The sequence below is a fragment of the Pantherophis guttatus genome, chromosome 17, assembly GCF_059756535.1.
Source record: "Pantherophis guttatus breed Tessera chromosome 17, ASM5975653v1, whole genome shotgun sequence".
NCBI classification, from domain to species: Eukaryota; Metazoa; Chordata; class Lepidosauria; order Squamata; family Colubridae; genus Pantherophis; species Pantherophis guttatus.
Window position 1 is genome coordinate 6427445 of NC_142079.1, and position 26994 is coordinate 6454438.

The window sequence follows — 26994 nt, forward strand, 5'->3', positions numbered from 1 at the left end:
GTTTCATTACCCAACTAGGTAACATCATCAGTGCTAAAAAGGAGTGGAGTTTGCAGGGAGGAGGAGGAGGAGGAGGAGGAGGAGGAGGAGGAGGAGGAGGAGGAGGAGGAGGAGGAGGAGAATTATGGAGTCCTTGGTGCTCTCAGAGTTTGGTTGTTTTCTTGCAGATGTTTCATTACCCAACTAGGTAGCAGTGTTAGAAGGGAGTGGGGTTTGCAGAGTGAAAGAAAATGGGAGGAGGAGGAGGAAGAGGATGAAAAGGACTCGGGGGTCCTTAGTGCCCTCTGAGCTCGATAGTTTTCTTGCAGTTTTCTTCATTACCAAACTAGGTAACATCAGCAGTGCTAGAAGGCAGCAGGATTCACTTTTTGTTTATATGTTCTCCAAGGAATCATCAACTCAAGACAAGTCAAACAGCCTAATCAAAGAACCACCAAGAACTCACCCACTGACACTGACAGAGCAAGCCACTAGTATAAACAGGGAGTAAACCCCACTGCCTTCTAGCACTGATGACATTACCTAGTTTGGATGACGAAACATCTGCAAGAAAACAACCAACCTCAGAGAGCATCAAGTACCCCTTAAAGCATTATCCTATGGTCTTTCCAGGCAGATAGTCATGTATGAAGTGGCTACCTCTGTGCACCTTTGAAGCAGGTTTTGCAAAGAGATGAGAAAACACGTTCCTCGGAAGGTATCTCCTAGTGCTTGCACGCTTACACACTCAGAAAAAAAAAAAACCACACTTATGGAAAAGCACAGCCTAGCATTTCATGCAAGGTGTGAAGCCACTCTACATTTTAAAATCTTTGACATGGGAGTGTTAACTTTTAATTGCTGTGGAATTATAAAGTCCCCAATAGGCAATTCAGCCACAGGAGGAACTGAGTGCTTGACAAATTGCTGATTTTTTTTTTCTTTCTTAAAAGTTCACAGTTTCGAATATGTACAAGCAAAGAGAGACAGCAAATTGAGCGACAACAAGATCGAGGCATATCAGTTAAATGCGAAAATATATGGAAATGCAAGACAGCTTTATATTTGGACCGGAAGTAGCCGATTGACCGTTTTTAAAAAACTAACTACCTCTGCTTTAGAAGGGAGGTGGTGGCTTAGGGGCTAAGACGCTGAGCTTGTCGATCGAAAGGTCGGCAGTTCAGCAGTTTGAATCCCTAGTGCTGCGTAATGGGGTGAGCTCCCGTGACTTGTCCCAGCTTCTACCAACCTAGCAGTTCGAAAGCACATAAAAAATGCAAGTAGAAAAATAGGGACCACCTTTGGTGGGAAGGGAACAGCGTTCCGTGCGCCTTTGGTGTTGAGTCATGCCGGCCACATGACCACGGAGACGTCTTTGGACAGCGCAGGCTCTTCGGCTTTGGAACGGAGATGAGCACCGCCCCCTAGAGTCAGGAACAACTAGCCCATATGTGCGAGGGGAACCTTTCCTTTTTACCTCTGCTTTAACTCCTTTTGACAAGAATAAAGCAAATATTCCAAAATAAAGGAAGAGAATTATGGGAGCTGAAAGTTCCACACATCTTAAAGTTGCCAAGTTTGAAAAAACACTGTACTAAGCCAATCCATAGACCTCGGAGTGTTGTGAAATTCAACCTTAAGCAATGTTGTGACCCAGGCCCAAGTAAATAGTAGGAAAATCTTTAGTCAAACAGCTGAGAATGACTTCATTCCCAGCATTGTTCAACTAAATTTATTTTATTTTATTTTATTTTATTTTATTTTATTTTATTTTTTTCCAATTTATATACCGCCCTTCTCCCTGAGGACTCAGGGTGGTGTACAGCCAGAATTAAGAACATGAAATACAAATATTAAAAAACAATTAAAATATATATAAATTTGGCCCAAAAATTAAAAATCACAAACCAATTTAAAACTTTTAAAAATTTCTTCTTAAGCCAGCCCGGCTTGCTGGAAAAATTAAAGCAAATTCCTCCCAACACAAATTCCTCAGTCCTATCGCACACCTTGGTCCAATTAGGCAAACTGCCAAAGGCCTTTCTTGACAAACTTTCAGAAGTCACAGATATAAAAATAAATACAAGACGTAGACGAAGAAGAAGACGAAGCTTCCAACGTTGTTTTCCGGCAAAGCCCAAACGCCGTTGCTGGTCTGTTTTAAGCCTTATGGGAGGGGCCAATCATCTCTTGGCCTTACTCCCGAGTTGTCCTCTTTGCTGTAGCTGCTCTTGCCTTCTGGCAGCTCTTCTCATGCGTGCATTAGGAACAGGCTCCTCCTGTTCCTCTGCCTCACTCCTATCAGTCTCTGGAGGCTCCGGAGTCCGTACCTCACTCCCCGATGGCCCTGGCCCCATCTCTGCCTCTGACACAGAGCCCTCATCCGGCCTTCCCCAGCCTCCAGGACTGGCCCCTGTTCTTCCTCAGCCTCATCGCTGTCCGACGCCGCTGCCAACTCCGCAGGCTGCTGGCGGACCACAACAAGCAAGCACAAACAATGGTGCAAGATGTGGCTCATGGCTTGGACTACAGATTCCATAACTCCTAGCCATGGTGAAGTGGAGACAAGAAAGAACTAGTTTCCAAAATATACGGCAAGGATCCAGTCACTGAAGGCTGCTTTGTCCTACACTGTCCTCCTTTTAAGTTTCTGCCGCTGAATTGAGATCCATCCCCATTGCAGATCCTAGAGATGAATTGCCAATTGCTAAGTGCCCAGTAGGTGGCAGCCACGAGCTATGGCAAACTCAATGTCTGTGACAACCTGGTGGTCCCCAAGAGTTTTGCAGGATTTTCATCTGTTAAGGACCGAAAAGATGACAAAGGACAGAATAAACAGAGTTAGAACGGACCTTGGAAGTCCTATAATCCAACCATATACCATTATACCATTTTAGACAAATGGTTGTCCAGACTCTTCTTAAAAAAACTTCCAGTGTTGGAGCCTTCACAACTTCTGGAGGCAAAATGTTCCATTGATTAATTGTTCTGTCAGGAAATTTCTCCTTAGTTCTAGTTGCTTCTGTGGAAATTGGGATCGTAGAAACACCCAGGAGCATAGAAGACTCCAAAGGCAGATGCATGAATAAATGTGATAAATGTATTTATTCATATAACAAAACATATTAACTATATACAAAGGCTATCTTAATATCCATTAGGATAGGGGGCACACAGTGTGTGTGACTACCCTTATCAAAGATCATGTCTCATGGAGAACAAACGTAAAAGAGAGCATGGTGGAAAGGTTAGAGGGGGTTTTATACTCAGTGTAAGCCCCTCCTTTCCACATAGGGGTGGGGGCACTTTCTGCCTCCACTAGTGTCTGTATGATACATGTGCCAATGGCTTGCAAATACTTGACAGCTTCTCTCCCTGATTAGTTCCATTAGTTTCCAAAATGCCTTGGAAAGGTGTTTTTGGAGAATAGCTTCACCCTCTTTTTCTTTGTGGCAGCTCCTCAAACATTGGATCACTGCTCTCATGTCACCCCCTAGTCCTTCTCTTCTGAACATTTACAGAATAAACAGAGTTGGAAGGGACCTTGGGAGGTCATCCAGTCCAACCCCCTGCTGGGGCAGGAGACCCCTATCCTATATCATTTCCGACAGACGGCTGTCCAGTCTCTTTTTAAAAGCCTCCAGTGATGGAGCGCCCACAACTTCTGAAGGAAAGCCGTTCTAACACCAAGCATCCCACTCCACACACCCCCAAGTTTTGCAGATGGATGTCTTTATGGATTGCACCCCCCACTTTCCCCCAAGCTGGTTGGGAGAAACTTCACACTTTCTCCGCCGTATGCCGAACTCTGTCACGCGACGTGCAGGGAACGGGCATGTGGCAAAGAACTCCGGGATTGTGTGTGTGTGTGTGTGTGTGTTTGGGTGTCTGTCTGTCGGAAATGATATAGGATTAGGGTCTCCTGCTCCAACAAGGGGGTTGGACTAGATGACCTCCAAGGTCCACTTCCAAGCCTTGCTTATTCTGTATTCTGTCGGCTCCCTAGGTGTCTGGCTCAGTGGCTTTAAGATGCTGAGCTTGTCGATCAGCAAATGCCGTCGGTTTGAATCCCTAGTTACAGGTCTCCTGGTTACAGGTTGGACTAGATGACCTCCAAGGCCCCTTTCAACTCCATTACTGTTACTTCAAGGCAAGACAGATGTGTCCAGCTGTTCCAACGCTTTTGAAGACTTCGTTTATTGTTGCGCGTTGCCCAGGGGGAGGGGGCAGCCATATAAATATGATTAGACAGGCTCAAGGTTGACTCAGCCTTCCATCCTTCCGAGGTAGGTAAAATGAGGACCCGGATTGTGGGGGCAATAAGCTGACTTTGAATAAAAAAAAGAACACCGCTTAGGGAGGGGCCAAAAGTCCTGCTAAGCAGGTATATACAAAAGTATGAAGGCTATTGCTTAACGCATTGTAAGCCGCCCTGAGTCTCCGGAGAAGGGTGGCATATAAATCGAACCAAGAAAGGAAGGAAGGAAGGAAGGAAGGAAGGAAGGAAGGAAGGAAGGAAAAAAGAAAAAGAAGAAAGAAAGAAAAAGAAAGGAAGGAAGGAAGGAAGAAAAAAAGAAAGAAAGAAAGAAGGAAAAAAGAAAAAGAGGAAAGAAAGAAAAAGAAAGGAAGGAAGAAAAAAGAAAGAAAGAAGGAAAAAAGAAAAAGAAGAAAGAAAGAAAAAGAAAGGAAGGAAGAAAGAAAGAAAGGAAGGAAGGAAGGAAGACGAAAGAAAGAAAGAAAGAAAGAAAGAAAGAAAGAAAGAAAGAAAGAAAGAAAGAAAGAAAGAAAGAAAGAAAGAAAGAAAGAAAGAAAGAAGCATTTTTCCAAAAACCCTTTCGTGTAAGTGTTATAATACGGGAGCGCGGCCCGCTTTGCCGGTCGGAACCTTCGTGCGCCGCTCGCATGTTTCCCACCCGGCTGCTTTTCCGGGACGGACCGTCGCGGCCGGAAGTAGCCGGAAGTCCGTCGGCGGCGCCTCCTCCGGGTCGCCATGGTGGAAGATGCCTCGTCGTCGTCGTCGGCGGCGCTAGATTCGTTCCGCCGCCGTTGGCAAGCCGAGCTGGCCCGGGATGGTCCGAAGCGCCGGTGGAAAAAAAGCCGCAAAAGGCCTCGAGAAGCGGGAGGCGAAGAGCCGCCTCAGCCCGTGCGAAGCTGGGGCGGCTACGGGGCTCTCCTGGAGGGGCTGCTGGAGGAAGAGACGCCGCTTCGGAGCCTCCTCCGCGTCTCTCCCGGGCCTGACGGGGACCCCGACCCCGGCCCCGCTGCAGAGACCCCCGCAGGAGGAGGAGGAGGAGGAGGGAAGGAGGACCTTCTGGGGCAGCTCATTCGAGACTTGGTAGGGGGAACTTTTTGGGGGAGGGGGGGGGCTTCATAACAAATAATAAATAAATAAATAATATAATAAATAATATAATAAATAAATAATATAATAAATAATATAATAAATAAATAATATAATAAATAAATAATATAATAAATAAATAATATAATAAATAATATAATAAATAAATAATATAATAAATAAATAATATAATAAATAATATATTTTTAATATAATAAAAAAATAAAAATAATAATAAAAATAAATTCAGCAGGTTTTCCCTCCTCTCCCCCCCCCGCCAGATTTCAGGGTCTGGAGCCCCCAAACACCCCCCCCCCACTACTTTCAAGAGAACCCGTCTTTCCCGGCCCTTCAGGGTGGGTTGGATTTACAGATAATAGCCCATTATTATCCCCTGCTGCCTCTGGTCCCGCTTTTTTGGGGGGTGAGGGGAGGGGGGGTTACTTATTCCGATGGTTTATTCCGCTGCACTGAAGGGAGTCGGAGGTCAAGGCCTTTTTTTTTCTCCCCTCTCCTGCTTTTCCTCATTTGCTTTCGTAATTTTTTTTTATTTTTTGTTTTATGTGTGGGTGGGTGTGTGTGTCTCTCCATCCATCCGTTCGTCCATCTATCTATCTATCTGTCTATCTATCTATCTATATCTGTCTATCTATATCTATCTATTTATCTATTATCTGTTTGTCTCTCTCTCTCTCTCTCTCTCTCTCTCTCTCTCTCTCTCTCTCTCTCTCTCTCTATATATATATATATATATATATATATCTTATCGTCTGTATCCGTCTATCTATATCTATCCATTCTATCTGTCTGTCTATCCGTCCATCCCATCCATCCATTTATCTATCTATCCATCCATCCATCCATCCATCCATCCATCCATCCATCCATCCATCTATCTATCTATCTATCTATCTATCTATCTATCTATCTCTCATCTGTTTGTCTATATCTATCCATCTATCTATCTATTGTCTGTATCCGTCTGTGTCTGTCTATCTGTCTATCATCTATCTATCTATCCACCCATCTGTCTATCTCTATCTTATCTATCTATCTCTATTTATCTTTGTATGTATGTATATATCTATTGTGTATGTGTATGTGTACATATATGTAAATGTATTTTATTATATTCATATATTTATTATATTTATATATTATATTCTAATGAAAAGGATTTTTAAAAAGTATTATTCAATAACACTAAAAATCAATAAGGGCCCCACAACAAAGCAACATGTAGAAACCCACAATGTAAAATCAATAGCCTGATAGATACACATAAATGCTGAAGTAGGAGGAAAGAGGAAAGAAGGAAAACAGCCACCCACTCCCGCACTGGGGGAAAAAATCAAACCAAACCTGATTTTTTAAGGCAGGCAGATTTCACTTGGGGATGCTCTCCCAAAAGGCAGGAGGCTTCGACATACTGTACCGTATTTGTTGCCTTTCATTGTTGCATATGATCGCCTAAATTTTTAGAGAGGAGGTTAAGATCATGTTCATCATCACCCCAAAATTAAAGCTCCTCCCCCCCCATCCCTTCAGAAGATTAATTGGACTGAGAGGGTGAAGGGGTGGCCCAAAGTCACTGAATCAGTGGGGATGGTGAGATCCTATGGCTCTGCACCCCTTGGAGTTGTCGGAATAAGCCAATGGCGTGAAATAGAATAGAATTCTTTGTTGGCCAAGTGTGATTGGACACACAAGGAATTTGCCTTTGGTGCATACGCTCTCAGTGTACATAAAGAGAATAACATACATTCATCAAGAATAAAAAGATACAACACTTAATGATAGTCATAAGCAATCAAATCATACTAGGAAACAATCAATATAAATCGTAAGGATACAGCAACAAAGTTACAGTCATGCCGTCATAAGTGGGAGGAGATGGGTGATATTTCCCATTGGCGTTGTGTGTCCTTTTCTGCCTCTATTCCCAGTTACTCTTGGTCCTTCAATAACTTGCAAGTGAATAGGTTGTGTGGTGTTGGAATTGGGGTAGGTTGGGGAAAAAAAGCCATCTGTTCAGTGTAGCTGAGGATGATATGAGCATGGACAATAAGAGACAGGATGAAGTTAATGGCATTGGCATATGACTCAAAGATGCTTTTATCTTAGTTACATGTTTCCTTGTGTAGGTGCATTGGAAGCATGGTTTTTGTGTGATCTGAACCCAGATCTCCCCGGTCCTAATTCAACTACATATTACTTGCACCATACTGACTGATTGTGAACGATACTGTTGTGGAATTCTGTCATCATACCATACTTAGTAAACCGTGGTTGGTGGTTTGACGTGTGTGAAAGTTTTTTAAGTTTGCTGTTGTGTATACACCACTGTTGTACAGCTAGCCTTTGACTTAATAGCCACAATTCAGCCCAAAAATTCTATGGCTAAGCAAGAGAGTTGAGTTTTGTTCCATGATGTGATCTTTTTCCCCACAGTTGTTAAGTGAATCACTTGCACTTGTTAAGTTAGAAACATGGTAGTTAAGTGAAGCTGGCTTCCCCATTGTAAGAAGGTCATAAAAGGTGACATGGCATACTGCAACCTTCATAAATTTGAGCCAGTTGCCAAACATCCTAATTTTGACCACGTGTGACCATGGGAAAGCTGCAACGGCTGTAGGTGTGAAAAAATGTTGATAAGTCACTTTTTTCAGTGCCATTATAACTTGGAACAATCATTACATGAATGGTTGTTAAGTCAAAGGCATCACCATAGTGGGAGTTCTCGCTCACAAATTATTATTATTTTTTTTTGACAGTGCAATTGTTTTAAATTGAGGAAAACGTTTCTTTTGTTAAAGAAATCTAGTAGGCTGTGAACCTGAGTGGCACAATAGAGATAGTGACGGGGAAAAAAAACCCAGATTAGGAGGTAGCAAATTTTCAAGCAAGATCAGATAATTAGTAAGCAATCTTATCCACTCCTCACCTCCTTTTCTCTCCGAACAGTTTTAGTGGAAGGGAAAAATAGACAGCTTTATGCTCCACTTTTGGGAAGTGTGTGTGTGGGGGGAGAGAATATGTCAGAGGAATAACAGAATTTTGGCTTCTGCAGCTCTGTCATTTGCAATTTTACCCTTCCATGTTCTCAGAGCAATGGGAACAGGGATGGTGGGAGGCAGAATTTATTTATTAAATTTATATGCTGCCCATCTCACGGTTCGAAGCGACTCTGGGCAGCCTACAGTGTAATAAAGCGTAAAGATGTAAAAACAATTAAATATAAAAACAGTAATGTAAATATAAAGTTGTTCTACGTTGACAGTATCAGTAGGGGCTAGAGTGCCATTCCATGCCCTTTCAGTTACTTTATTCAGGATTATTTATTTATTTGTCAAATATGTACAAGATAGCAGGTCTAGGTATAAACATAAACGAAGTAGGTATCCGTGTTTAAATCTAAATATCTAAATCTAAATATCCAAATATCGATTTGAAATATGTATATAGGGCTCATACTTATGCGTCCACAGTCAAGAATTGCTTGTTACGTTTTTTTCCCCTAAAGTACCTACCTTAGTTAGCTCCGATAGATTTTTTTTTTTTTTTAAACACAATGCATGCAGTGTTTAAAAGGAGCGTGTTTCTCTCCATTCTGGTTAACTGCACTTTTCTTTCTTTCGCTCCTTCTAAAAAGCCACAGATTAAATTTCTGATGGCAGCGAATTAATCCATTTACCGAACTAGAGTTCCATTAGTGCGCTGATGTGTAAATGTGCGTCTCCAAGGAGCAGAGGCCAATGTTTATCTTTTGGATTTTGTCCATCACTTTAAAAAAAAATGGAGCTGTTTTAACCAGAGAGACCCCTCCCTTCCTTTTTTGCATTCTTTTTTTTTTTTTTTTTTTTTTTTGTATTTTGTACTAATTGGTATTCGGATCTAACAATAGGCATACAATAAAGGTAATGACGCCACTCAGAAATCCTCTGAATTCAAGTAACTTATTTCATTGTAACTTATTCAAGTTATTGAATTCAAATAATTTATTCCATTATTTGTAATGGCTTATTTGTAGCAGCGCCCATGTCTTGGGACGGAGTTTAGTTTTCTTGTTTACTGCTTGAATTCTTTTTTCCACCATAAGATTTAGGGACAACCAAGGACAAGATATATATAAATATTGATTGTAGTCTGGGAAACATGGATTAGATTTTACATCTCACCATCCACTCAGCAGACTGAGGTGTAGTTAGCCATCTTTGGCCACTCTAGAGAAATGATGTTACTTATTTATTTGGTTGTGATTTAATTATTCAGGCTTTTTTAAAAAAACCAATTTTAATTAGTTTATAATATTGCATACAAAAAAAAAAATACAGAAGTAAATAGTAGGGAAGTTAGGGAAGGGAAAAGTGAAGGAAAGAAAATGAGAAAAAGGGGGAAAAAAGCATTGACTTCTGACTCCATTGGTGCAGTACAATAAAATAGTAACCTCAAACGTCAACTTTTTAACAGATTAACAGAATTGGAAGGGACCTTGTAGGTCATCTAGTCCAACCCCCCTCCAGACTCTTCTTGAAAGCTTCCAGTGATGAAGCTCCCACCACTTCCGAATAACAGAATAATAACAGATTAACAGAGTTGGAAGGGATCTTGTAGATCATCTAGTCCAACCCCCTGCCCAAACAAGAGACCCCCACACCATTTCCGACATATGGCAGTCCAGTTTTTATGGCCAGAAAGGTCATAAAACGGGGCAAAGCTGACTTCACCGTCTTGCTTTGCGATGGAAATGTTGGGCTCAGTTGTAGTCGTAAGTCGAGGACTACCCGTACTTTGGTTTCCTTTTCTTGCTCCTGTCTTAAAAAACCAGGAAGGAAAAAAAACCAAAAAACGCTTGCTTAGAAACCGTTAAACTTTCTTTGTGGGCCAAATCGTCATTAATGTTGAAGCTCTTGATACCAGAAGGTGTAGAAGTTTCCAATGGGGTCTTTAGAGAGGAGATTTGAGGTTAAATCTTCCCCTTCCAAGGTGAATCCCTTTTTGACAAGTCCTCCAGCCCTGAGGGATCCTAAATGCACTTTATTGATCCTCCCTCCTTTAATAAATATTTCAGCAACTTGTGGATGTCGGAAAAAATGGATTGAGATATATTCATGCAGCATATATATAAAAAAAAATCAGTTTGTTTTGTTAGGTTTTACCCAATTTTAATCTGTTAAAATTTCCTGATTTCCTTTTTTTGGGGGGGAAACCCATTTCACGTTCCTCAGTTTCTGCTACTTTTAAATAGCCGAAGAGAAAAGTTATAATATGTTTATAACATATATTATATGTTTATGATACTTTAAGTCTTGTGGACTTCATGATTGCTTTGTACCTTATTTCTATTCTATTCTATTCTATTCTATTCTATTCTATTCTATTCTATTCTATTCTATTCTATTCTATTCTATTCTATTCTATTCTATTCTATTCTATTCTATCCTATCCTATCCTATCCTATCCTATCCTATCCCATCCCATCCCATCCCATCCCATCCCATCCCATCCCATCCCATCCCATTCCATTCTATTCCTTCCTCCCATTTTCTCCCTTCCCTTCCCTCCTTGAACTTTCTCTCTTTCATTCTATTCTTGATTCCCCCATTTATACCTCTCTTTCTCTTTCTTTCTCAGGCTCTTCTTCCTTCCCCATTTTCATTTCATTTCAACTTTAAGACTTGTGGACTTCATGATTCCTTTGTACCTTATTTCCCGATTGCTTATTTGTACCCTATGACTATCACTAAGTGTTGTACCTTATGATTCTTGATGAACATATCTTTTCTTTTATGTACACTGAGAGCATAGGCACCAAAGACAAATTCCTGGTGTGTCCAATCACACTTGGCCAATAAAAATTCTATTCTATTCTGTGTCACCCCTTAGATCAACTTTAAGACTTGTGGACTTCAGCTTTAAGACTTGTGGGCCACAAGTCTTAAAATTGCCAAGGTTGGAGACCCCTGCCCTAGATAACCCCAACTTAGCCATCACTTATTTCCCATTGTCAGGAGAGAAATGTTTGCAAGCCATAAAATAAAACCTCTTCTTTTCTTTTCCCTTTTACTTCTTTTCAGAACGAAATCAACGAAGTTCCCTTCTTTGATGTGCAGTTGCCTTACGAATTGGCGTTAAAAATATTTCAGTCCCTTGGCAGACTGGAGCTGGGCAGGTGTGCTCAGGTAAGCCTTACTCTGTTTCCGGTGGCAAATTCAGCAGGGGGTAATGGAAGGGAGGGAAAAAAGCAGCGCAATTGAGCGATGACACTTCGAGGCCTTCGAGAGAGAAAAAGGGACAAACAAAACAAATTGTTTGTTTGGCCTTCAAATTAGCATTGGAGCTGTAACTTCATTTGACATTTTTTTAGCCCTGCACACCCCCCCCCCCTCTCTTTCGTAAGATAAACAGAAATTGGAGGTGAGGGGAAATTATCTCATACATATGCAGGAATTTTGCATTTTTATGTGACCGGTTCAGCCCTTTGTAGTTTATATTATGGAATGAAATAATTGGGAGAAGGTCATTTGTACCCCTACAGTCCCATCGCACCCTCCGTGCCAGCTTCTAGATCATTAAAGTATTCCTGGTAGAAGGACGTTCAACTTTAAACAAATCCAGCGGAGGGAAATCGAATCTTCTGTCAAACTCTCTTCATCGCTAAGATTTTCCTAACATTCAGCCAGAAATGCTTTTCCTGTCACTGTTATTCTGGTTTCTGGGATGGTGAGGGATTCCTCCCCACCTCACTCCAGTTTGTCTTAAAACTATAGGAGTTGCTGCGGATTTTATTCCGCTGGTCATTGCTGGCGATAGGGGGCAGTGGTCCACTCGGTTTTGTGGCCATTGAGCCAGCACGGTCCAAAGAAGTTTCTGCGGTCATGTGGCCGGTGCGACGTCACGGAGCGCTGTTACCTTCCCACCAAAGTGGTACCTATTTATCTACTCGCACATTCATTCTTTCGAACTGCTAGGAAGGAGCTGGAGCAAGGACAGTTCAATACTAAATAAAATGGGCATTTTGGTGCCTTTGACTGGGAAATGATCCTTCTTTGAATGCAGTCTGCAACGGTGTTTGCATTTTTGGTAATCACATCATGCTGTTGACTCGTTTTGGCTGCTAAGCGAGATGGTTGTTAAGTGAATTTTGTCCCATTTTACGATTTTTTTTCTTGCCGCAGTTGTTAAGCGAATCGTTGCATTTGTTAAAATTAGTAACGCCGTCGTTAAGTGAATCTGGCTTCCCAATCGACTTTGCTTGTCACAAAAAGGGATCACATGACACCCAGCCATCCCCACCGGGACACTGCAAATGTCATAAATGTGAGTCAGTTATCATGCATCTGAATGTAGATCTTACGACCATAGGAAATGCTGCAGTGGTGGTAAGTGTGAAAAATGGTCATAAGTCATTTTTTTTCAGTAACTTTGAACAGTCATTAAACAGTCATTAAGGAGCCTTGGTGGCGCAGCAGACTAAATTGCTGTTTTTATAGCTTTGGGTTCTGTTTCTTTAGATTGAGAAATATTTTCCCACTGTACCGATCGTCTTTTACACAGGATAGCTCTGCCTCTATCAACCTTCTTAGTTTCCCAAAACTTTTTTCTTCTTCTTATCCGTGTGTTTCTTTGTAAATGGCTTTATCATGCACTACAAGGACAACGCCTGCAGAAGCGGTCCCTGGATAATTTGGGAGATGGTGGAGGGCCAAGCAAAGATCTAGGGTTTTACAAGGCTTTTGAAGTGAGATGAGGTAAGCCAAAGTGATTGAGCAAAAAAAAGCAAAGCCGTAAATACGAAGAGACCGTTTTCATTTTTCTCTCGGTGGCTTTTGATTTTTTTAAAAAGACGGCATCGTTCTTCGGCTAAATGCAATGCCCTGCTGTCTTTTCATTGCCTTTGTCCTGGATTTTTATTTTTATTTTTTTTTAAAAAAAGAAAAGATCGCTTAGCAGCGTTCATAAAACTCTGCTAGTTAATGGGACTGGTTAGCTTAGGAGAGGAGTCCCCTGGAGAGAGAGTTTTCAAGCTTGGATGGTTGCCAAATTGGTAACTGACTGATAGCAGCAAAAAAAAACAAAAAAAAACAACAACCAGAAAATAACTCCTTTCTTCAAAATCTGCAGAATTGAACTGAGATTGTCACACACAAGAGAAATGACACAACCCTGTGCTTCCTTCCTTGCCAGCATCGATCCCCTGTTTAAGCTACATCTTTGTTGTCGGGAACAGTAAAGAAAAGTTTCTGTTGGTTGTTGTGAGTTCACACCTTCGAAGGATGTGCCTTTCTTGACTGTAATTCAAAATCTCTGCGTTGAATCAAGGAGCAGGGAGCTTCTTAGTTTTAGAAGAGAGTTCTGTTTGTGGTTTCTTAATTGGAACTTCCTGTGTCTCCTAGCTACAGTGGCGGCCAAAATTGTGGAAACCTTTTGGGAAAAGTGCATTTTTGAGGTTTGATGGCTAATAACACCACTTTTTTGGGAGTTTCAAGATAATCCTATTCCACTGCTGGAATGGCCTGGGAATTGCCCAGCCTTAACCCAATTGAAAATCTGTGGAGTCGACTAAAGAAACGTGTTAGTCAGAAGCGAGTCAGCAATAAAACCCAGTTAATAGAAGCAATCATTCAATCTTGGTTTCACATTATCATAGCTGCAGAACTAAAAGACTTGGTTCACTCCATGGGAAGACTTTGTAAGGCCGTAATTCACGCTAACTAAGTATTAACTGACATGGTGATAATTTTTGTATATCTCATTTTTTCTATGGTGATAATTTTTGTATATCTCATTTTTTCTATGGTGATAATTTTTGTATATCTCATTTTTTCTATGGTGATAATTTTTGTACATCTCATTTTTTCTACGTGTTTCACTTTTCTTCTTTATACTGTAACTGCTATTCTGATAGCAACTCCTTCATAAAAGTTATTGCATTACATTCTTGATTAAATTCTCTTTCCATTGAAATATAATTTTATGGTACTAGTCCAAACAAAAGTGGTGTTATTAGCTAGTTTTAGAAAATACACTTTTCCCAAAAGGTTCCCACAATTTTGGCCACTACTATGTAGGTAGGGATAAGATAGATCACAACGGTTGTATAAAAATAGGAGAGGGTGAGAATGATTTTGCAGCTGGAAATTGAAATCTTTTGGAAGATTTTTAAAAGTAAATAATTCATGAAGCAAGAAATTAGTCAGGTCTGAATGCTCCTTCCTGAATTCTGTCCTTCAGGGGGCTGTGGTAATTCTGTGGGGGAGGGGGTTTATATTAAATAAAATCCTCCTTTGGGTCAGAACCAGAGAACCCAAAATCTGCTGATGAATAAGCTAGTACAGATAGTCCTCTATTTATGGCCACATTTGGGATCAGAATTACCGTTGCTAAGGAAAGCGGTTGTTCAGTGAGTCGTGCTTGATTTTACGACCTTTCCTGCCAGGGTTGTTAAGCGAATCACTGCAGCTGTTAAGTAAAACGTATCAAGAGTTTGTTGCAGACATTAAATCCAGAAAAGCACACACAGATAACTGATGCAGCAGGATTCATTAACTTCTTTATATACATAAAATACATGAAGATAAATGTACAATACCAATATAGATCCTTCTTCAACATAGTAGCAGTTACAAGCAAAACACAAGGCAGGAGAGAACAGTAAGTTTCATTTCAGCAGAGCAGACTAGTTTCAATTTCTCTGCACAGACTCGGTTGCTGCAGACTAAGATACTCCCTAGCTCCAGTCTGTCTCAGCTCCCAAACAGCCCTCATTGGCTGACTTAGTTGCTATGCCTATACATTGGCTGACCTTGTTAACATGTCTTTCCCAGACATGAATATGCTAACAAAACATGTGGATGTGAATCAAATCCAGTTGAGTTTGCTTGTCGGAAATGGGCTGGGAACATCGGAAATGGCGATCACGTGAATGAAACAAACAAAATCTTTAAAAAGTTACGATATTTATGTACTACAGATAGTCCTCAACTTACAACAGTTTGCTTAGTGACTGTTCGAAGTTATAACGGCACCGGAAAAAAAGTGGCTTATGAAAAAGTGGCTTATGACCTTTTTTTCCACAGTTACGACTTTTGCAGCATCCCCGTATTCACGCGATCCAAATCCAGACGCTTGGCACACTGGTTCACACTTAATGACCGTCGCAGTGTCCCAAGGTCACGTGATTCCCCCCTTCCCCCCTTTTGCGACCTCCTGACGAGCAAAGTCAGTAGGGGAAGCCGGATTCACTTAACAACCAGTTTGCCAACTTATTAACGGTGTGGATTCACTTAACAACCGAGGCAGCTAAAACGGGGCGAAGCTCACTTGACAAAGGCCTCGCTGGACAACAGAAATATTGCGGCTGAATTGTGGCCGTAAGTCGAGGACTTACCTGTACTTACCTAGCACACCCCAATTATATTAAAGTAACCAACATATCTTTACAGGGCACACATGCACACACCCAAGGCACGTCACAACTTTTGAGTGCCCCCTCACCCAATTCTATTTGGAAAATGGAAAGTTGGAAAATTTAAGAAGAGATTGGACATCCATTTGTCTGAAGTGGTGTGGGGTTTCCTGCCTAAGCAGGGGGTTGGACTAGAAGACCTCCAAGGTCCCTTCCAACTCTGTTATTCTAATTCTAATTCTAGCCAAGGGGAGGTGGGTGGGTGGGTGAGTGGGGGGCTCTCTCAGGCCTTTTGGCACTGAGCTTCTCACCTGTTGTCGCCTCCAGCAGCCACTCCTGGGTTTGGGTTGGCGCTAAAGGCGTGCGGCTGCCTGCGTTAAATGGAGCCGCTCACGACAGCGTACAAAGTGCTTAAGACACTTTCCATTAGGGTTGTGTGTGTGTGTGTGGTGTTGTTGTTTTGCAGCTGCTCCTCACTTGACAAAGCCGCCATCGGCTCGGCTGTGCCAGTTTCTAGCCTCTTAATGGGCCATTTCAACTTGGAGGCGTCCTCAGAAATTTCAGCCTGATAAAGCCCGCAGGGCTTGAGAGTAACCTGATTAAAATCACAGCGGGGATAAAATAGCCGTGTTTTTATTCGTACCCTTCCCTTCCGTGACTCGGTCCTTTGAGGGGGGTTTCTTAAAAAGAGCTTCCCTTGCTTAAATTCAGGGGGTCCCCTTCCCAAAAGAAGAAGAAGAAGAAGAAGAAGCGACTTGAAAAGATTTCTCTTCTCCTGCTTTGCCCCATCTTTACTTTCAAACGAGGCCGCCCGTTGGAAAAATCCTTTTTTGTTTGCCACCGAGTTCACAAATCTCAGCCTCGTCAACGCAAATAACCTCCCCCGTGGAAACTGGGCACGAGAGAAGAGAGAGAGCCTCTCCTTTTAAATACTCTGAGTATTTTACTCCTGCCAAACAGCTGCCTCTTTGCATAAGGCAGCCCCGTCTTTTAAAACAACACCGCCGCAGCCCACAAGTGGGAAAAACAGACGGCGTTGAACGGTTTCCACTCTGAAAAACGTTGTTGTTGTGTGAAAACAGGAAAAAGGGCACAAGAGCTGAGGTTTTCCGGAACATCCAGCGTTACCTATCTGTCCGGTGCTGGCCTGGTTTTAGTAAAGTAGAACCACTGCGACCATGAAGGTAGATGGAACGGTGAGAGTATTCCCACTTCCTCTTAGTGGGAAAGTGAGTGTTTTCTGTACATCTAGAGAATAGAATAGAATAGAATAGAATAGAATAGAATAGAATAGAATAGAATACAATACAATACAATACAATACAATACAATACAATACAATACAATAAGAATTTAGAATAGAATAGAATAGATTAGAATAGAATACAATAGAATACAATGCAATACAATACAATACAATAAGAATTTAGAATAGATTAGAATACAATACAATACAGTACAATACAATAAGAATTTAGAATAGAATAGAATAGATTAGAATAGAATACAATAGAATACAATGCAATACAATACAATACAATAAGAATTTAGAATAGAATAGAATAGATTAGAATAGAATACAATAGAATACAATACAATAAATTTAGAATAGAATAGAATAGAATACAATACAATACAATGCAATAAAATGTGAATTTAGAATAGAATAGAATAGAATAGAATAGACAGAGTTGAAAAGGGGCCGTGGAGGTCTTCTAGTCCAACCCCCTGCTTAGGCAGGAAACCCTACACCACTTCAGACAAATGGTTATCCAACATCTTCTTAAAAATCTTCCAATGTTGGAGCATTCACAACTTCTGGAGGCAAGTTGTTCCACTGGTTAATTGTTCTCACTGTCAGGATATTTCTCCTTAGTTCTAAGTTGCTTCTCTCCTTGATGAGTTTCCGCCCGTTGCTTCTTGTCCTGCCTTCAGGTGCTTTGGAGAATAGCTTGACTCCCTCTTCTTTAGGGCAACCCCTGAGATACTGGAAGACTGCTATCATGTCTCCCCTAGTCCTTCTTTTTATTAAACTAGACATTCCCAGTTCCTGCAACCGTTCTTCATGTGTTTTAGCCTCCAATCCCCTCATCATCTTTGTTGCTCTTCTCTGCACTCTTTCTAGAGTCTCCACATCTTTTTTACATCGTGTGACCAAAACTCAATGCAGTATTCCACGTGTGGCCTGACCAAGGCCTTATAAAGTGGTATTAACACTCCAGGCGATCTTGATTCTATCCCTCTGTTGATGCAGCCTAGAACTGTGTTGACTTTTTTGGCAGCTGCTGCCAATGGCTGGCTCCTATCTAAATGGTTGTCCACTAGGACTCCAAGATCCCTCTCGCAGTTACTGCTATTGAGCAAGGGACCACATACACTGTGCATTGAGAGAGATTGTTTGGTGTCATGGTTAAACTGTCAAGGCTATAAACTAGGAGATGGTGAGTTCTGGTCCTACTTTAGGCAGGAGGCAACTGGGTAAACTGGGGCCAGTCCCTCTCTCTCAGCCCTGAGAAGGAGGCAATGGCATACCACTTCTGGAAACACTCAGTGGCTCTCTAGACAGTTTTTGAGAATTGGATAGGGTTGTATAGAAAAAAAACTCAAGCTTGGTCAACGGAATGAGCTAAGCAGGTCAGAGCTGAGTACAGCTAGTTCTCGACATAACGACCGGAGAGGAGTCCAAAATCTCCGTTGCTAAGCGAGGCAGCTCTCAACTGAGTTTTGCCCCCATCTTACAACCTTTATGTCCCCAAGTTGTTCAGTGAATCGCTGCAGATTCATTGAACAACCTGGAATTAAGGAGAAACTTTCCTAACAGTGAGGACAATTAACCAGTGGAACAGCTTGCCACCAGAAGTTATGTCTGAAATGGTCTCCTGCTTAACCAGGGGGGGTTGAATTTAGAAGACCTCCAAGGTCCCTTCCAACTCTATTATGACCTATATGAGAAAACCACGCCCATAGCAAACCAACGCCAAAGTCGCTGCGTTTGGTTAACGACCGCTGTTAAAAAAAAAAAGTCAAGTCACATGACCAACCTGTTTAATGACTGTTATGGCTTCCAGCCTCCGTTACAGTTGTAACTCGAGGACTACCTGTACAGGTAGGGCAAGCATCTTTTCCCCTGAATTTTGCAAGGAAAATTCATTCTCTCTCTCTCTCTCTCTCTCTCTCTCCCCCCCCCAACCCAACAAGGATGTAATTATTGTGAGAGATTAAAAATGTCATGTTTTACCTGCAGGCTGCAGCCTGTTTCACGTTGCTATCTCATTAGGCCGTAAACGACCGAGCGAGCGAGCCATTGTGTTTGGGGGAAGGCCGCCTCGCTCGCTTCCTTTGCATAACCGAGATTTTCATAGCAACACTTCATATCTCCGGCTTTTCCGTCTTCGTAACCAGAGGCAACCAATCTCCAGCCTTTTGAGTGTCACTCTCTAGACTTGCCCGTCTGTGCCCCTGGCACCGGGCTTCGCTGTGTTTACGTCCCTTTTATCATTTGCCATGGTTATTTTTTATTTTTTATTTATTTTTGAGAAAAGTTGGGGGGGAAAAAAACACTTCCGGGCTTATTTTCGGTTTTGTTTTTGTTGTGTGTGTGTGTCTGTTGTTCTTCTGCAGAGTTTTTCAGCAATGATCATTTTGGAGCTGTTTGGAAATTGGCTTCCCTGAGATTGTTTTTTTTTTTCTTCCCCTTGCTAGTCTGCCTTTAAAATGTGTAAACAAATTGGAATTTAAGAATTCAGTGAGATGTGGGTATCTTCAGTTTGAATTAGAACAGAACAGAACAGAACAATAGAATAGAATAAGAATATAGAATAGAATAGAATAGAATAGAATAGAATAGAATAGAATAGAATAGAATAGAATAGAATAGAATAGAATAGAATAACAGAGTTGGAAGGGACCTTGGAGGTCTTCTAGTCCAACCCTCTGCTTAAGCAGGAAACCCGACACCACTTCAGACAAATGTTTATCCAACATCTTCTTAAAAACCTCCAGTGTTGGAGCATTCACAACTTCTGCAGGCAAATTGTTCCACTGATTAATTGTTCTCACTCTTAGGAAATTCCTCCTTAGTTCTAAGTTGCTTCTCTCCTTGATTAGTTTCCACCCGTTGCTTCTTGTCCTGCCTTCAGGTGCTTTGGAGAATAGCTTGACTCCCTCTTCTTTGGGGCAGCCCCTGAGATACTGGAAGGCTGCTATCATGTCTCCACTAATCCTTCTTTTCATTAAACTAGACATAACCAGTTCCTGCAACCGTTCTTCCTATGTTTGAGCCTCCAACCCCCTAATCATCTTTGTTGCTCTTCTCTGAATTCCTTGAGTAAATAACATTGAATCTTAACTTTTGGGGGGCAGAAAGAAAGTGTGTCCATGATATATTGTTTTGATAAACAGTATATGTAAAACACATTTAGTTTTACATGTATTGACGGCAGCAAAGATTATATTTGCTAAATACTGGAAAAATGAGAACTCCCCCCCCCCGTCAGATGAGGAAGTAATTCGAAAAATTTTAGACTGTGCTGAAATGGACAGACTAACTTTAAAAATAAAAGATAAAGAAAACACAGAATATTATTTAATATGGAATAGATTTTATGAGTGGTTAGAAACAAAAGGAAGAAATTAGAGGAAGAAAGACTGTGAATATTTGTATTAAAAATAGAGATGGTTTATAACTGCAATCATAATTAGCAAAAATGTAAATAAGCCAGTATAAAAAGAAATTTAGTTAAAATTATTTGGTTATATTATTACTATTATTCTCGGTACATGTGTTATTATATTGTTATTACTGTCATTAGTTCATGTGTTAATATTTATTACTATTTTCTATCTGGCCTTTTTTTTCTTCTTCTTGTGAATGGTATACCCTGACATTACACTGTATTCAAAAATGTTTATGAATAAAATCATTAAAAAAAAAAGAAGAAGAAAGGAAGTGTGTCCATGTTTTGGATCCCTGGTCTTGGCTATGCCGTTTATGTTTTACCAAGAAAGGAGAATATTTGTAGCTCAGGGTTGAAATTAGGAGTCCCTTCCTTCGGGCTCTTGGGAGTTTTCTTGCAGACTTTTCATGACCCAACTAGGTAATATACCGTATTTTTCGGACTATAAGACGCACTTTTTTGTTTTCCAAAAGGGGTGAAAATCTCTCTGCGTTTTATAGACCAAATATGGCCGAAGCCCCGCCCACCCACCGGCCATTTTTTGGGCCTCTGCACACCCTGTTTTCGGGCCTTTTTTTTTTTTGCCCATTTTTAGGCTTTTTTCAGCCCGTTTTTGAAGCTTTTGGGGCTTGTTTTTGAGACTTTTTTTCGGCCCGTTTTTGAGGCTTTTTTCGACCCGTTTTCGGGGCTTTTTTCAGCCCGTTTTTGAGGCTTTTTTCGGCCTGTTTTGAAGCTTTTTTCAGCCCTTTTTTGGAAAAAATGGGCCGAAAAAAGCCTCGAAAACGGGCTGAAAGGAGCCTCGAAAATGGCTCCAAAAGCCTCGAAAACAGGCCCCCCAAAAAAGCCGAAAAAATGGGCCGAAAAAACCCACAAAAATGGGCTGTAAAAAACCTTGAAAATGGGCCGAAAAAAGCCCTGGAAAAGGGCCGAAAAAAGGCCCCCCAAAAAAGGTAGGCCAAAAACTTTGTTGTTGTTGTTGTTGTTTTCCTCTTCTAAATTTAGGTGCGTCTTATAGTCTGAAAAATAAGGTACATTTAAGATTTTTTTAAAAAAAAATCCTAATTTAACGTTAATGCAGGCCCTGTTTTGGGGTGATGCACACCATGGTTACTGAGAGCATCGTGTTGTTATTTTTTTTCCCCCCTGTGTGAGAATTCTCAGCCATGAGCATTTGTCCTACTTTTAGGTGAGCCGAACGTGGAAGGTACTGGCTGAAGACCAAGTCCTGTGGTTCCAGCTTTGTCAACAGGAAGGTTATCTGTCTGACAGTCAAATCTCAGACTTCCCCTGTTGGAAACAGACCCTCCGGGAATGTCGGGAAAAGGAACAGACTCTGAGAGCCAACTGGAAAGTAAGGGAGAAGAACTTCTCATTTCATAATTCCTATAACCGTGATGGCGAACCTATTGCGTGTGTGCCACAGGTGGCACACAGCGTGAGCTGTTGCCCCTGTTCAGCTCCACCACGCATGTGTGTGCACCTTCCTCCAGCCAACTGGTTGTTGGGTCTCTGCTGGGGGGCGCTGTTCTGCCCCAGCTCTGGATTTCCGAGGATATTGACACACACCAATGGTCCTTATCAAATTTATTAAGTAGCAAGAATAAACCAAAGTCCGGCAAAGGTTGGCAACCAGCCCAGAAAACAAGATATGATAAGACTTTTCCAAAAATACTGATAATAATTACAAGTTGTTTCCAGCAAGAAACTTACTAACCGCGTGTGACTTAAATAGGCTAAGGGAGTGGCCAATTATCCTCAAGCCCTACTCTCGGTTAGACCTCCTCCTCCTGAGTAGCCACTCCTGCCTTTTGGCAGCCCTGCGTGCTCGAGCATTGAGGAGAGGCTCCTCCACTTCGCTCTTTCCACTTGAAGGAGCCTCTGGAGGTTCTGAAGGCCCTGGCTGAGTCTCTCTGTCTCTGGCACCACATCCTCTTCAGCCTCCTCGCTGTCCGACGTGAGCGCCGGCTGTGCAGGCTGCTGGCGCGACATCACACCAGCCTCCTCGTCATCAGGATCAGCCACGATCCGTGCAAGCTGCTGGTGGGCCACAACAGGCGCCCACACATGCGTGCATGGGGGGGGCGGGGCATGTACAGGGGAATGCACGCACATGCGCAGGCCGAATGCACAGGGGGGTGCACGTATTGCATTTTGGGTTTTTGGGCGCGCTTTGGGCAGTTGTCCGGAAAAGGTTAGCTATCACTGTCCTATAAGCTTCTCCAAGAGAGATCCAAGCTAGAAATAAGGAGAAATTTCCCAACAGTGAGAACAATTCATCAGTGGAACAGCTTGCCTTCAGAAGTGATGGGTGCTCCAACAGTGGAAGTTTTCAAACATAGATTGGACAACCATTTGACCGGGATCATTTAAGTTCTCCTGCCTTGAGTAGGGAATTGGATTAGAGACCTCCGAGGTCCTTTCCTATGTTTCTATGCTCGATAGCAATAGCACTTAGACTTATACACTGCTTCACAGTGCTTTACAGAGTGGTTTATAGAGTCAGCCTCTTGCCCCCAAAACAATCGGGGTCGTCATTTTACCGACCTCGGAAGGATGGAAGGCTGAGTCGACCTTGAGCTGGTGAGAATCGAACTACTGGCAGTTGGCAGAGTTAGCCTGCAATACTGCATTCTGACCACTGAGTTGAGTAGATAGATGATGGATGGACGGATGGATGGATGGACAGCCAGACAGAGCAATACCAATAGCACTTACACCCATATACCGCTTCACAGTGCTTTCCAGTAACAGTAACAGAGTTGGAAGGGACCTTGGAGGTCATCTAGTCCAACTCCCTGCTCACACAGGAGACCTGTACTAGGGATTCGAACCGCCGAACTGCTGACCTTCCTGATCAACAAGCTCAGTGTCTTAGCCACTGAGCCACCTAGTTCCAGCCCTTTCTAAGCACACATTTACACAACATATTGCCCCCAACAATCTTGAGTCCTCATTTTACGAACCTCAGAAGGATGGAAGGTTGAGTCAATCTCGAGATGCTGGGATACCACTTGAATGTCCAAAGCCACAGTCCTGGGGAGGCAGATTTGTAAGGCAGAGGTCCCCAACCCTCAGTCCATGGACCGGCACCCGTCCGCAGCATGCCAGAAACTGGGCCGTGCATACAGGCGAAGCCCCATCCATTGGGATGCAGGCAGCATGCAAAACGACGTCCTCTCCAGTCCGCGGAAAGAACTCTCTCCGTGGAACCAGTCCCTGGTGCCCAAAAGGCGGAGGCACCACTGTTGTAGGGGTCCTGAGGGGTTAAGACAGGGATCAGCAACCCGCGGCTCTGGAGCCGCATGTGGCTCTTTCATCCCTCTGCTGCGGCTCCCTGTCGCTGGTCGGCTCCACAATTGATAGGTCTTCCGGTTAGAACAGGTAGAGGAAAAAGGAGGCCGTGCTAGGAGGAGACTCTATGGTGGGGGAACCAGACTTCCGGTCGGCAGAGGAAAAAGGATGCCACGCTAGGAGGAGACTCTATGGTGAGGGGTGGGGTGGGGGGGAACCGGACTTCCGGTCAGCTCCAGAATTGAACGGGAGCTTCCAGTTAGGGCCTTTGTGGCTCTTTGAGTGTTTTAAGGTTGCCGACTCCTGGGCTAAGACCAAACCTACAGCTTTTCCTTGTCTTGCTCCGCAGAACCGCGTCGGGGTGATGAGCCAGTTGCAACACGAAGTCGGGAACATTCTGTGCGACGTGCATTCCTGCAACGGAGTGGTCATCGCTGGGTGAGTTTGGGGCCGAGAACTCATCTAGAATTCTTCTCCTGTCTCCTTGGCCACCTAAATGTTTCTTGTGGACCATTCGTGGTCCAGAGAGTAGAAATAGGAATCGACAAAGCTGTTTCATGAGATGAATTTTCCAGCTACAATTCCTAACAGAGTGAAGGGCATATGGGAGATACTGCGGACTGTGGACAGGATGTCTAGATCGAAAAGGCATGTAAGGAATTACTTAACATTTAAACCAAGAGTTAACGGTGGCTTACAATATAACTGCCAGTTTAAAAAAACAAACAAACAACTCAAGAGTAAACATGGAGAATCTTACTTCGCTTTAGCTCCAGGTAGATCACTAGCTTAATGTTTCTGAACCTTGGCAACTTGAAGATGTCTGGACTTCAGCTCCCAGAATTCCCTCTGGCAATTGAAGTCCATACGTTTTCGAGTTGCCGAGAGTGAGAAACACTTGAGCTAGATTGTAGAGTTCGTTTATCTGTTGTGATGACCTGCAATCCAGAGCTGTTTCAGGTTTCTTCCTGATTTTTGAGCCTGGTATATTTGGAGAAAAGCAAGAATTTAGATTCGGGGAAATATAACCTACAGATGCAGACATTCTGCATTAAAATAAGGAGTCTCCGCTAGTCGTAGTCAACTCTAGGAGGTGGAGGTCATCTCCATTTCAAGGCCACCAAGCCAGGACTGTCTGAAGACATTTCCGCGGTCATGTAGCCAGCACAAGAATCACAGAGTGCTGTTAACCTTCCCATCGAAATGGTACCTATTTATCTACTTGCATTTGCATGCTTTCGAACAGCTAGGTTGGCAGGAGCCAGAGTGAGGATGGGTGCTCATCCCGTCGTGCGGCACCCGGGTCTCGAACCTGAGCTGCCGTCTTTCCAGCTGACAAGCCCAGCATCTTAACCGCCGAGCCGCCGCACTGCCCCTAATTAGGTGTAAATCCAGAACGTCAAATGGGAGCCAAGATGGCTGCTGCTTTTTCCATCGAGGCCCAATTCAAAAGGTTTGCCACCACTGTTCTATACGAAACAGGACATTTGCATTTTGAACCGGACTATGGTATTCACTTCAAGTTACAGCCACCATTGACCCCCAAATTTTCGTTGGTCGTTAAGCGAGTCTGGCGTCCCCCCCATTGATTTTCCTAGTCGGGAACCACTGGGCAGGTTATAGATGGTGATCATAGTACAGCTGTCATAAATATGAGCCAGTTGCCAAACACCCAAATTTTTATCAGGTGACCATGAGGATGCTACAGTGGCCATAAACCCCTTTGTTCAGTGTTATTGTAACTTCAGACAGCCCAGTGGTGGGTTCCTCCTGGTTCCGCCGAGCCGGTAGCAGTGATGATATGACATCACCGAACCAGTTCTGCCCCCCCCCCAGCCCTCCCCTGCATTATTCTTACCTTTTATTTGGCCCCACCCCCAATCTATTGCTGCCTCTTGAGTCCCAGCTGATGGCTAGAAAGAAAAAAACTGTTTAAACTCTTGCGGTGGGGCTTCAAAGGGCCGCCCTACAGCTGATCAGTGTTAAAAGGCAGTGCGGTGGTAGACCGGGGCCTCCAAAAACAAATGAGTAGACCAGTACCTGCAAAAATAAATGAGTAGACCAGTGCCTCCAAAAACAAATGAGTAGACCAGTACCTGCAAAAACAAATGAGTAGACCGGTGCCTCCAAAAACAAATGAGTAGACCGGTGCCTCCAAAAACAAATGAGTAGACCAGTACAGCTCTGCAAGCAGTTAAAAGCCTGGTAGACCAGTACCTCTGCTAAATCCTAAAGAATTGTCACATGACCATCAAACCACGCCCACAAAATAAGCCACGCCCACAGAACCGGTAGTAAAAAAAATTTAGAACCCACCCCTGCTAGACAGCCCCTAAGCAAATGATTGTAAGTCGAGGACTATCTGTATTAGGTGACAATGGAAGAAAAAATTATCCCGAATTACGGATCAGATTGGAGCTGGATTGGAACTAGATGGACAAGAAAACGTGTGTGTTTATCAGGAATATATCTTCTATGGAGGTTGTATACTGTTCACGCTTAACATTTTAGGAATCCGACATAATTTTTTTCCCCCCTTCGGCACCTATTTGAAAATTTGAAGAAGCCTGCCAAATAATAATAATAATAATAATAATATTTCTGAACTTCGTCCAACTGGCACGTGAGATTTCCCCGCTCCGTCGCATACTGTTGGACGGGAGTGGTGTAATTCTGGTTTGTTTTTATTCCCGTCCGTTTAAAAAAAAAAATTATGATTATTAAGCAGGGGCAAACTTATCGCTGTGGCTTTTAAGTAGAAACGGTTCTGCTGTGAAAAGTCGTTAACGGCCAAACGATTTTTAATGCCCGAAGCAGGGCTGGCATTGTAGTTCTAAATATCTCCCCTGTGCTGCGTTTTCTGAGTCATTGAGAGATTTCAACACTCCTGTAATGGCCCATCATTTCTATTTATCACCACCCGGGCTTTATCTGCAATGCAGGGTTTAAAAGGGTGATTTTTTTTTTCAGCCTCTGGATGTCATGAACCTCATTAGCCTTGTTTCTACGCTAAAAACAGTAGGGAATTTCAAGAATGGATCCCCCCAGGATAATTGCTAATCTCCTTACTCTTAACCCTATACGGGCGGTGTGTTTAAACGGGGTGGGGGGAGAGAAGGCCTCCCTCCTCCTCCTTTTCACGGCTTCATGGTCCCCCAAGTCACAACACCAGGCAGCGGAGAGAAAGGGGGTGATGTCATCGGAGCTGTGAAATTGGCTCTGGCCTCCGAATAAATCAATGTATGGCGTTTAAGAGCCACACTTCATTTTAACGATGCGTTTTTTGTGGAGTGGAATTA

At 42.7% G+C, this 26994-nt stretch overlaps 1 protein-coding gene across 2 annotated transcripts in view; it reads left to right on the forward strand.

Annotated features, from left to right (window-relative positions):
- The first annotated feature begins 4916 nt into the window (after positions 1-4916).
- The window catches only part of FBXW8 (F-box and WD repeat domain containing 8), a 68586-nt gene continuing 46508 nt past the window's right edge, over positions 4917-26994 (forward strand). For both annotated transcript variants that reach the window (XM_060683768.2, XM_060683769.2), the window contains exons 1-4: positions 4917-5314; positions 11398-11502; positions 21591-21755; positions 24045-24133. In XM_060683768.2, the coding sequence (XP_060539751.2) occupies positions 4970-5314; positions 11398-11502; positions 21591-21755; positions 24045-24133 (704 nt within the window). In that variant the 5' untranslated portion in view covers positions 4917-4969. The remainder of the gene's footprint in view (positions 5315-11397; positions 11503-21590; positions 21756-24044; positions 24134-26994) is intronic.